Source organism: Nipponia nippon, unplaced genomic scaffold (genome assembly GCF_047370975.1).
Source record: "Nipponia nippon isolate SJK-2023a ecotype South Korea unplaced genomic scaffold, ASM4737097v1 scaffold_4, whole genome shotgun sequence".
Taxonomy (NCBI): Eukaryota; Metazoa; Chordata; class Aves; order Pelecaniformes; family Threskiornithidae; genus Nipponia; species Nipponia nippon.
In genome coordinates this window covers 42,530,305-42,542,590 of record NW_028262358.1, presented here as the reverse complement: position 1 = coordinate 42,542,590, position 12,286 = coordinate 42,530,305, and the positions used below count along the sequence as shown (strand labels likewise).

The window sequence follows — 12,286 nt, the reverse complement described above, 5'->3', positions numbered from 1 at the left end:
TACATCATGTTCAAAAGCCTGATAAAAAGAATTGCACTTACTCCAGCACAGACAAGACCTGTGTAGAAGAGGGGAAAATGCTCACAAGGACAGCCTCTGAGCACAGCTGGGACCTAGAAAGTTATTTGTGAGTTTTGGAGGCATCTTGAATGAGCAAGAGTTGCTCGATAATAACCTTTACAGATAGCAGGGAGTTTGCTATAACAAATAGCAAAACGCTGTATAGTTTTCCTATATAGGCATTTTATGTTATTGTCAATTTGAATGGTACTTCTGAAGATACAGCTGCATGTATGAAAGTCATTACTAAAAGTCATATAGCTTAAGCTGTATACACAAGTCTTGATAAAATGGGAAATTAAGCATGCAAGTCTTCCAGACTAAATTTAAATAGTTAATTGTATTTGATATCTTAAGTGTCACTGAGATTATGGAATTGTAATTCAGCATGGAGTTATTATTTCTTTACACCGTGAAAGTAGATTTTGACCCCAATAATTTACTGTTTGAGAGCTGTAACTGTGCATCAGTAAGACTGTATTGATTTACTTTTATTATTATTAGTGGGCTGAATTTGAAAGTTTTTAGTGAATAATTTTGGTGAATTGAGCATTTGAATTTATATTTTCTCAATTTAAAACCCAAATTTATATGACTAGTTTGATTCACTTTTTATATTGTTTAAGTCTCCAGGAAGGCATTCTTTCTAGATAAGTATGTAAGTAATTTTAAAGAAAAAATCTTCATATCGATAATACAGACTCATGTAATCTGAAACAAAAATTAGCTGGGTAAAACATCAGATAAGAAAGGCCTGGTTTTGCTCACTCATTTTTGGGAGCTTAGAGAAATTAAAGGAGTTCCTAAAAAGAAACAGAAGGCTTTCTCTGCCTAATGACATCCTGAATTTATGTGTCCTTCCAGTCAGGCATCCTGGAATCAATATCCATAGCACTTTTGCAATACAGCAACAGTTCTTCCCTCCTGATATAATAATACAGCTTTCTAAAATATGTAGGACTGCCCCTCAGATTATTAAAGAAGCTCAGTTGTGCAGTTCATGGGATCAACTGCATTTGTAATACATGCTGAATGGTGATCCAGCCATCAACCTAATATTTATAGTAGCTCCTGGGATACTTTTAGCCTTAAATCCTCTTGAACTCTTGTGGTTTAGTATTTGCGTATGTCCAGCCTCTATTGTTTTGAGTTGTGTGAAGAGTTCCTTTAAGGAATAGAACTTGTTTCAGTTTTTATCCTATTGAATTGTACTTATCACCTGCGCCCCTTTCATGGTGTGATGGAATTTTATATACTGCACGTTCATTTCTACATCAGAGTGGTTTGTATCTAGTTTTCAGGCTTCTGAAAGCCAAGAACATTTTTAATTAATAAAAAAAAGAATATTTTTAATTTAATGAAGGTACATACATACACTGTGAAATATTGGCAATAGTAATAAAACTAGTTTCATTAGAAAACCCCTCATTTTAGGTTTCATAACTTAGTTTAAAAAAAAGATGGCTTTCTGAAATTGACTTCTGACCTCAGGTTGGAAGCAAACTGATTCCTGAAATGCTCCATTTAAAAGGATTTTTTTGAGTTTTAACTGTGGCGTTTTAAGGTAACATATTAAAAAATACTCTTTTTTTCTGTGGGTTTTTTAGAAACACAGTGAAAACAACTAAATTCATGACATTGAACAAAAGCAAGACACACAATTTCCACTGAACCTAAACCTGTCTTTCGTACCAAATTGCATCTTCTAAGATTCTGTAACAAATCCTGCCTGAAGGACACATTCCAGAAAAGAAATTTCATTATAATTTTGAAAGTCTGTTTTTAGCGTTACATGGATAAAACTGGCCAAACTCTAAGTAAGTCAATGAGTTTAGATTGAAGGGGGCTGCATTTATCATGGCCACTGAATTCTGCTCTGATATCCCAGTCTGTGGAACCAACCACACTGCAATATCTGCTACAGGGATATGCCTAAAGCTTGTCTGGTTTTCAGAATAACTAGATGAATTTCTGACCCTTCGATCTGGTTGCAGCATACGAAGTACCTGATTCCTGATAAATATATCGCCCTTGAAATGTGTCTACATGGTATAAATAAATTGCCAATGTAAATTTTCAGGGAACTGGAGTGAGCATCTCTATACTGCCCTGTAGCATGCAGCGTATACACACCTGCACGATGAATGTTAAGTTACTATTTCATGACAGTCTAATCCACAGTCTAAGTCTGGGTTGCTTTGAGTACTTCCCTCCATCCCTGCTCAGTCCTGCACTCTCTTCTTCATCAGCACTGGCATTCGTATCACCAGAGCAGTAAAATAGTAAGGAAAAAAAATAGGAGCTGACAAAAAAAAAAATCTTTTGGGGTGTTATTTTTGGTGGGATTTATGTAGACCACCTCAGCTTTCTCATCTGCTCGCTTATGTCATTGCATGACCGCCAGTGCAAAGAGAGTGGGGCTGCCTGGCTAGGGGCAGCCATGGAAGCTGTGGTTCAGGTTTGTTTAATCTACTGTGGATGAACAACACAACAATACCTCCTAATTTGAGAGCATAGAACAACATTCTCACTGCTGCGATAAACCTCCCACTCCTTTCTTTTAATTTATGTTTTTAAATCTCTGTTTCACTGAAACAGTTACTAATTTTAGTTGTATGTTTGCCTGTATTTTCAAGTGAAATAACCACCAGTGAGAAACTATAGTACACTGTATGCAGATGACTGTTTTCAGAAATCTATCTTAAACATTCAATGTTTCTTCTTTTTTTTTTTTTTTTTAACTTGAGAAACTTTAAATATAGGGAGAAGCCAGAAAAGGCATTTTCATTTTTGCAGAGTTTTAGATTTAAAAAAAAACAACCAACCAACCAAACAAACAAAAAAAAACCCAAACAAAAACCTGTGGGTCAAATTTCTGTAGCCTAAATCTGCCCTGGATTTAAAAAGTGAACTTAGAGGTGGTTTGTACATGGCAACATCTTGGGATGTACATATGCTTACAAGGCATGTTGTGTGTAAGTTCTCTTTTTACATACATAAGTGTGAAAACAAAAAAATTATTATGGGAGGTGCATATTATGTCAGAGACTATTACTCATGTGGGCCACACCTGATCCTGCTATAAATGGCTGCAGCCTATTGGTAACAACAGGGAGCTAACATTTTTGATGACATTTTATAGAAATGTTCTCTTCCTGCAATAGCAGCTTGTGAAAGTTAACAGCTTTTATGTTCCTGAGAGGGGGGAAGATAAATGTTTAGATAAACTTGAATCAATTAAAGTAAAATTTATAGAACTTAAATGAAAACCAGACAATACACTGCAGCTCTAATTAACCCCACATTTAAGTGCTTCCATCTTGACTGCCTCAGCTATTTGATGAGAGATGCTTTACTGCCTCTAGTTACTGCATTTGTGTAAACAAGGCTAAGACAACAAACTGCATGTTTTTTAACTTGAATGTTAAAATTATGCAGAAGTTCTGTTGCTCTTCTGCTATGTCATTTACTCTTTCATTGAAACCAGAGATACAGTTAGCAGAGTGTAGGTATGCTATACAGTATGCTCAGATTAATTGGTGGATAATTTTCCTCCCTGTTTAGGAAATGATGCAACATCAATAGTCAACTGTCTTCACATACTGGGCCAGACCTTGGATGCGAGGTAATACTGAATATATTTTCTAAAGTGCGAAGAAAATCACTTAAGAAAATAATGTGCAGTCAAATTTGGACTACTTGTGTAAGGCTACAGAATTTCAAAACTCAAGGAGTTACAGTACTGAAAAGAGTTCCCATTGCAAAGTAGGTTAATTACTACTAGTTAATTACTAGGGGTTGGCAGGACAATATTTGTAGGTTACACTTTCAAATTCAGTTCAGATCAATGGTGTCCAGGAACTGCTGGTTTAGTTCATCTGGTTTTAATCATGTGACTATCCCCAAAACACAATAACATTAGAAATATTTTATTCTTTTGCTTACACTGTCTAATCAAAAAAATCAGGAGTTAAATGCACATGGAGTGCAGTAAATGTGTCTCATGCATTGCAAAGTTAGTTCAGGTTCTAATTTGAACAAAAAGCAACCCCTTTACATTGAATTCGGTGGTACTTTTAAGTTAAATTAGCTGCTTGAGCCATTGTGACGTTTATGGATGAGACAGTCTTGAAATACTGGAGGGTAATGTGTCGCTTTTCACTAACTATACAGTCAACTATCTGTGCTGATAGTTGACTTTTAGATCTTTGCAGTTGTGAAAGAAAACATGATAGTTTACCTCCGTGGTGATTTAAGATAACTTTTTTTACTTTGCATTTACGCTCATAGAATTGACTGGATTATACACAGAGAGCTCTTTTTCTCAGTATCTTCACAGTAGCTTAAATGAACAAATTTTACTTTCCATTTGCTATGGGGTAGAGTCATGATCATGGTCAATTAATATGGCTCAGCTGTTGCATGTAATCCTTTAGGTAGCAATATCTTGGGTTTTTTGTCATAAATTGTCCATGCTCTATGCAATCATACAGATAGAATACAGATACAGGTAGAGGTCACCAGTTCACCTTTTGGTAGAGATGTAAAACTAGCTCCAGATGGGGATTAAGGGATTCATGGAGGTCACGTGAAAGTTTGAAAATATTGCCACTGAAACTGTATATATTCACTCTGTAAAACAAACAAACAAACAAACAAACAAACAAAAAAACTGGACTGTTATTCAGTTTGCAAAAGAATTTCACCTGGATTTATTTCACGCATGCCTAAATGGATACTTTCCTTAAACAAAGGATCTCTGTAATGGAGCTAGTTAAAACAAATAAGGTAATAATTCTCCTAGATTATGTCACTACATAACTGATTATGGTGTTATAGTTACATAATCAATGCATTTATTTATTTATTTATTTATTTATTTATTTATTTATTTATTTATTAAACAGATTTGGTTGTTTTTACTCATTCCTTTCTGATGCCCTTATCTGGAGGCAGAAATATGATTGTCATGGTTGGGGAGAATTTCTGAGTTCTAGCCTAAGATAGCTCTCCTCTTCCTAGAGTCATAAATTGCAGACTTATTCACTCTTCTTTTTTGTTAGGTGGTTTTTTTCCCCCTAAAGGTAAATGAATCACTTAATATATAAACTTAAAAGGACTTTATTTTCTCAATGGGAAACCAGATAAAATATCCTTGTGTTCTGCAGGATACCTATGAAATGTTTTTTGACTAGGTTGTTCTGCTATGAGAAGATTTTACAGTATTCAAAAGATGAAAGATTTTTCTTCAGATCTTATCTATTTCATATAAACCAAGACTAGACTTTACTCCATGCTTGTCTAATAGAATGTTCTTTTTGATTCTTTTTGCATCCTATATACAGGACTGTGATGAAAACTGGTCTGGAATGTGTTAAGATGGCATTGAGAGCATTTTTGGACAATGCTGCTGAGGATCTGGAGAAAACAATGGAAAATCTTAAGCAAGGCCAGTTTACACACAGCAGAAACCAGCCAAAGGGAGTTACACAAATCATTAATTATACCACAGTTGCTCTCCTGCCAGTGCTATCTTCGTTATTTGAGCATATTGGACAGCACCAGTTTGGGGAAGATTTGATATGTATGTATTATTTAAAAGTGCTATGCCACTAAAATATCTGTAGTGTCATGTAGTAAGCATTACTAGACTCTCAGTTCTATTACAGAAGGGCAAATCCTATGTCATTCTGACAACATTGTTATTGATTTAATCAAACATTTTCTGTAATTCACCTAGAACAGTCTGCAGGTTTTAGTGCACTTTGTGTAAATATTAAAGCAGATGTGGCTGTGATTAGACAGTCAGAAGGCTTGGTTTTGTTTATAACTTTACCATAGATTTACTGTGACTTTATTCTTGTGTGAAAAGTTACTTTGTATAAGTTAATTTGTCTTTGCTCTGTCTATAAATGAGGTTATACTATGAAAATGATGTTATTCCATCCTACTGGCACCTTGACTCAGCTTCAGTTAGTGGGAATTTTGGGTGGGTGCGTCTTAGATCCTAAGGAAAAGAGGAAAGAGCTCCTGAAGAATTCAGGGACCGTAGCAGGGAATGTGTATGAGACTCTGTATATGAGAAATCTATAGAGATTCTGATTATGGCAGATTCAGTGTGCTTTATTTTCCCAAGCCCAGTCTCTGCAAGACAAAATTTTGCAGTCTGCAACACAAAACTTTAATTTTATACATTTTAGGAACTCCACAGGAATTCTGCTGTCCAGACTGCACTAAAGGACGCAATTCTGCTATGCATAGCTAACTGAGTTATGGAAATAACTGAGCGAAGGACCTGGAATAAAAGAATATCAAATTATATTTTTTCTCTTCTTACAATCTGGAAACGTAGTATTTAAAATAGCATTAAGAGAACTGTTTTTGAAAATTTGGAGTTGTATTGATGGATTTAATGTGATGGGATGTAAACATCCACATTTCTCATTAAATTGTTTCTATGAAATTCAAGAGTCTGTGACAGTATCCAGAAGAATTCATCTGTGGGGTTCAGATACATCACTTGGTCATCATAAACCACTTTTTCAGACATCAACATGTTCATGCCTTGTATAATTTTTATCTCTCATATTCCATGTTTTGGAACATAATAATTAGCCTTTGATACTTTATTACTTAAGTTGGTATTCTTAATCAGCTATTCTATGTACCTCACACTGGTGTCAAACACCCAATTTAGAATTCATAAACTGAGAAAGAGTAATTAATTTAAATTGTGCCTACTTATTTTGTCTAGAGCATAGTTGCAAAGGCTAATTTTTCTTACACACGACTTCTCTTTACATCTTGTTAAGAATAAGATTATCTTATTTGTACTACTCTGATGACAAGCATCTTAACCTGGTGCTTGTACCTAAGAGTATGTACAGTGTACTCCATGGTGTGATCATGTGCAAAGGTGGGTCAGTGTACCTGAGGTTACTTTTATTATGTAAAAATACTCAACTCCAAGGTGATCCGAACTAAAATCACAGTATAGTAAAAAGCCAGGCTATGTAGCTTTGATGCACTATCTTGCAAGCTCTCCCAGCCCATAAAGTCTTAGTTCTATTTTAGTCCCAACATTTCATTGCATATAGGGGAAAGATATTAGCACTGTGGGAGAGACTAGAAAAAGATACATGGAAAGAATGGGAGTGTTGTCCTTCTTGATGATACTTAAACTGTTGTTACGCTATTACTGCAGATTACATTGGAAAAGCATTTTTTCAAATAGATGTTAAGATTATTCTCACATTTTCAAGACTGAACATTTGATAATTTCAACACATGCTTTGGTGAAGTATTCATAAGGACTAAAGGATTATTTACTTTTTTAATCCTTTGTCAGTCTGAAGTGTAAATTTAGTACATGCTATAAACTGTTACCTGTGTCTAAATTTAAAAAAAAAATGAACTGTGATTAAAAGATTTAAATATCTATTTAACGGGTTTGCCTTTCTTTTGTAATGTGTTTTATATAGTGGTGTTACATTTGTAAGTCGATTTTTCCCTAATAATTTTTTTTACTTTCAGCAATTTATTTGATCTGCCATGAAAATTTCTTAAGTGCTACAGACAAACTAGAAAAGGTTAATTGACGCTTTTTTTTGTAGCTATTAAATTAATAAATTGTCAGATTATGCAATTAGATGTTATCCATAAAGAGTTGGTATGCCATTAATTTCAGAAAGTTAATGCACTAGTGAAATAGGTTTACTGTCTTAGCTGGTAGCTTGGTATTGAAGTAAATGGAAATTTTGAGTAAAAACTATGGCACTCAATGGTCCGAAGACTTTTTGCATTTAGAGAGTGATTTCTGTGGATTGCCTTTGATGGCTTAATATTATTAATTCAGTTATTGTCAAAAGAAATGTATTTTAATTCTACAGGAATACATTGCAAAGAAAAATTTCTTTATAATTTTCTTCTTCTCTTTAGTGGAAGATGTTCAGGTCTCTTGTTACAGAATATTGGCGAGTTTATATGCTCTGGGAACCAGCAAGAGTATCTATGTAGAGCGGTAAGAAGAAAGTGTTCCTCTTTTTTTAATATTTGTGTTTATATTTAGCTTCCTGAATATACAGTCCAGAAATGAATATAGGAAGAAATGTTGTTGGAAAGACATCTTGAGAGAAAAAAGGTGCTCAGATGTTAAGTGGAATGCTGCTGCATTTATTATAATACACTTAAAATGTTGCATTATATGTTTGTCAAAATATATTTCTTAATTAAAACAAAAATAACAAAATTATCTGACTTTACAATTAATATCACTTGATTTAAGGTTTGATAGGGGAATTGTAAAAATATGTCATTCAGCTCAGCTATTGTTATAATTCTTCATTTATATATTGTTTAATTGTGATGTATGTGTCTTTCTCATTACCTTAAGTTTAATTTAATTTGTCACTCATACAACGCTACTTCTTTTCTAGCTCAATTACACAGGGAAATGAGGCTTTATAATTGCTTTTTTGTGCATCTGCTAACCTCCCTCCAAGTTACATTTGGTCAGCGTAAACCATATTCAGCCGAAAAATAGAGGTACCTAGATAGCTCAGTTCTTAAAACTGAATAGTTGCCCTATAGTGACTAGCACTGTTCTGAAGGAAGGCTAAACAGAACTCATACACTTCAGATATTGGCAGCAGTAATCTAGGAAGTTCATATATCTGTACTCTGTCTAGCAATTCAACCTATGCATAACTCCAGACCAGCCCCATGACACACCCTTGCTTACTTGGTGGCAGTATGATAGGAAACATTATGAAGGGATATAAAATTAATTGGTTTTGGTATTTGGCAAATAAATGATGTGGGGTTTGTAGTTAAGATGAAATATGTCAGTGTAAGTGATAATTTTTGTGTATGGTTGTCTACAACCATTATTGCAACTGAAAAGCACATAGCATGCTCTTTGTAGGTGTATGTGATGGATATACGTTTTGCTTATGAAGACCTAATGAAAAGGAAAAAAAGGAAGGAGCAAACAGGATAAATAGTGATGGGAATGAAGTTAGATGTAACAAAATCAAGTTTAATGAGTTAGATCTAGAAAGAATATAAGTTCTTAAAATGAGATAAACTATAGACTGAAGATGAATCTTGTTAAGTCACAAGATCAGTTCGGAGGCCTTTTTTTTTTTTACTTGGAAGTTCATGGGACTCCTGGATTTCTGTCATTTGTGTGGCTCAGCTTCAGCAGCTAAGGATTTCTCACGTATCTAAGATCTGCTCTGATCAACTGAATTGGAAATCAAAAAGAATAGTTTTAAATGTCCCCTGAAGGACCCAAGTGACGTGACAGGGGATCACTTCTTCCTAGAGACAGGCTTTTTACAATTTTGACGTGCTTAAGGAATTTTGATTATCAAATAAATGTTGTCATATATTTGAAGAGATTAGAGCACTGGGTTTGTGCAAAACTGTCAGAGTTATTGATCAGTAGAAGTAATTTGCCACTCTTTGAAGAACTTGACTTTCATGCTAGACCAAGGTCTGATTATTACTGTTTCTCAGAAGGAAATTATATCACTCAAATAAAATGATAGTTGTATTTGGTCTCTTGGTCTATTCATTAGCTTTTTCTTAATAGCAGAGGTTATAAACTCAGTAAGGCTGAAAAGAAAGTAATAGAACAGAAGGCATTGTTATGATGACTTTGGGTTTTCCCCTGCGTGTTCTTCATTTGATCTCAGCTAAGTAGTCCGCCTTTGACATTTTATGTCCTAACATTTCATTCACATCTTAGCAGAGGGTTGCTGGACTTCAGTTTCTATTAGCTGTTCTTGTGTTGATGATCCTAATAATGTAGTGGCTTATCTCTTTGAGATGAGTTCATCTTGGAATAAAAATAAGGCTGGTATACGACTGCCCTAATATAGTCAGTCATCAAAGATGTGTATACTTAATGATGTTTGTTAATTCGCAGGCAACGATCAGCACTAGGAGAATGCTTGGCCGCTTTCTCAGGTGCCTTTCCAGTGGCCTTTTTGGAAACTCATTTAAACAAACATAATATCTACTCAATTTACAATACCAAGAATGCGAGAGACAGAGCAGGTATTTCCAGAAACTCACATGATGGTTATGAAAACACAATTTTACTGTAAATGCTGCTTGCCTTAATACATGTATTTTTGCATGCGTTTTATAGTGCAAGAATTTTCTTGTAATCTCTTGGTTGTATTTCTTTACTAGATCGATGGGCTAAGTCTGGTAAAACTGATTATTTTATGTTTCTAAAGATACCGATGTTTTCCTTTTGAGATGCCATTCTCAAAATATCACTTTGGAAGCAATTTACTGCAGGGACTTCACACATTTTTAGGATCTCAGATATTATATATTTGATGAAGAAGTTATTTATTCTAATCAGTAACTTTAGTTCCTCAGTTTGCGTATGCAATATTGGGTCCCTAAAACATACATACTTGCAATTGAAGCAAAATACCTTTGCCTGTATTAAGTACACAATAGACCCTCAGAAAGTAAATACACTGCAGGGTAGTATGTAAATTGGTTTTTCTTTGTTTGAAATACAAGACAGTACAGATACTTTACAATTACGTTATGTATGTTTATTTTACATATACCTTTTTGTTCCATTCTGAAACTTTTGATTTTTCTTACGCTAAAACATAGTTGTTGAATAAGGTCATACACACTACTTGTTCCTACAGTAAATAGAAGTTAGAGTAGAACTGTACAAATTCTGCATGTATGCTGAGTGTGAATTATATCACAGATATGTACAGATGACAGTGTATAAGATGCCAGTTTATAATGGCATCCACTTTATAACTTCACCTTTTTTTTTAAAAAAGGGAGCATACCAGATTTATTCTTCAAAGAGCTGTAGTGTCTTATCTTGAAAATATCAACAGCCACGCTTACTTACCATATCTATTCTAGCTATTTTAGTACATCCAGAAAGACAATCAGTTGTATTTTCATTGATTTTTAACAGAAATTAGAATTTATTTTCCAAAATTTCATTAAGCTTTAAGGAGACTCTGCGATGCCTTTGTAAAATGTATTTGGGTCTAAATAGGAGAAGAGACTGTTTTTTGGAAAAAGACTAGCCTTAGACTATGTTGGTACAAACATTTGGGTTCACAAGTTGCACGCTAAATTTTCAATATATAGATATCTGTATATCTCATTGTATGTGTACATCAGGATGTTAGACATTCAAGAGCTAATAGTTGTGCTTACAGATATTTATTTGTAGATGAAAGAAACTGCCTCCAAAAATAAAGGCAACTGCAGTGCCTTTTCAGAGAAAGGAACTGATAGTTCAAATAATTTGAGAAGTAAACATTTACCATCAGAAATTCACCTCCAGAAGTCAGTTTCTCAGAATCTGCTCTACTCATTATGTCAGGCAATGATTTTTTTTTTCTTCTATTAACATTCCAGCTCTCATCTGGTGTGTTGTGGAGAGATGTTTTCATTGTATTAATTTGTTTCCTCAACTGCAAAGCTTATCTTGGAAGAAATTCTGAAATTTAAGCTTTATTTTGAATATAGCAAACTGCATCTGATTTCTCTGAATTAATTCTGTAATAATTACATTGTTGAAGCTTCCATATAGGAATTATTTTTATTATAGAAAGTTTTATTATTGAAGCTTATATATAAACAGTTTATTGTTCAATGGTATGAAAGTACCTGGTTTTTATTGTTGTGTTTGGTTTTTTCTCCTTGGATCACAAGGGCATAAATGTAAATAGAAAAGAAAAGTTGTACGGAATAACAATTGAAAAGAATTATTTTCTATCTGTGACTTAGTTTATTCATTTTTGGTTGTTTGTTTGTTTGTTTGTTTTTTTTCCCCCCCAATAGTTCTCAATTTGCCTACTAGTGTAGAAGAGGTTTGCCCAAATATTCCTTCCTTGGTGAAGCTAATGGAGGAAATTGTGGAACTGGCAGAGTCTGGTATTCGTTACACACAAATGCCACATATCATGGAAGTAGTACTGCCTATGTTATGTAGTTACATGTCACACTGGTGGGAGCATGGGCCAGAAAACAACCCTGACAAGGCTGAAATGTGTTGCACAGCCTTGACCTCAGAGCACATGAACACTCTGTTGGGTAACATACTGAAAATCATCTATAATAACCTTGGTATTGATGAAGGAGCCTGGATGAAGAGATTAGCAGGTAAGATGTAGAAATAAATAAATAAATAAATAAACAAATGTGTGTGTATATTCAGAAT

The 12,286-nt window shown here is 34.2% G+C and overlaps 1 protein-coding gene across 8 annotated transcripts in view; it reads left to right on the top strand.

Annotated features, from left to right (window-relative positions):
* RYR2 (ryanodine receptor 2) overlaps positions 1–12,286 on the top strand; it is a 434,903-nt gene that overhangs the window by 339,683 nt on the left and 82,934 nt on the right. For all 8 annotated transcript variants that reach the window (XM_087777049.1, XM_087777051.1, XM_087777048.1 and 5 more), the window contains 5 exons: positions 3,625–3,685; positions 5,406–5,644; positions 7,999–8,080; positions 9,992–10,122; positions 11,908–12,228. In XM_087777049.1, coding sequence (XP_087633175.1) covers positions 3,625–3,685; positions 5,406–5,644; positions 7,999–8,080; positions 9,992–10,122; positions 11,908–12,228 — 834 coding nt within the window. The remainder of the gene's footprint in view (positions 1–3,624; positions 3,686–5,405; positions 5,645–7,998; positions 8,081–9,991; positions 10,123–11,907; positions 12,229–12,286) is intronic.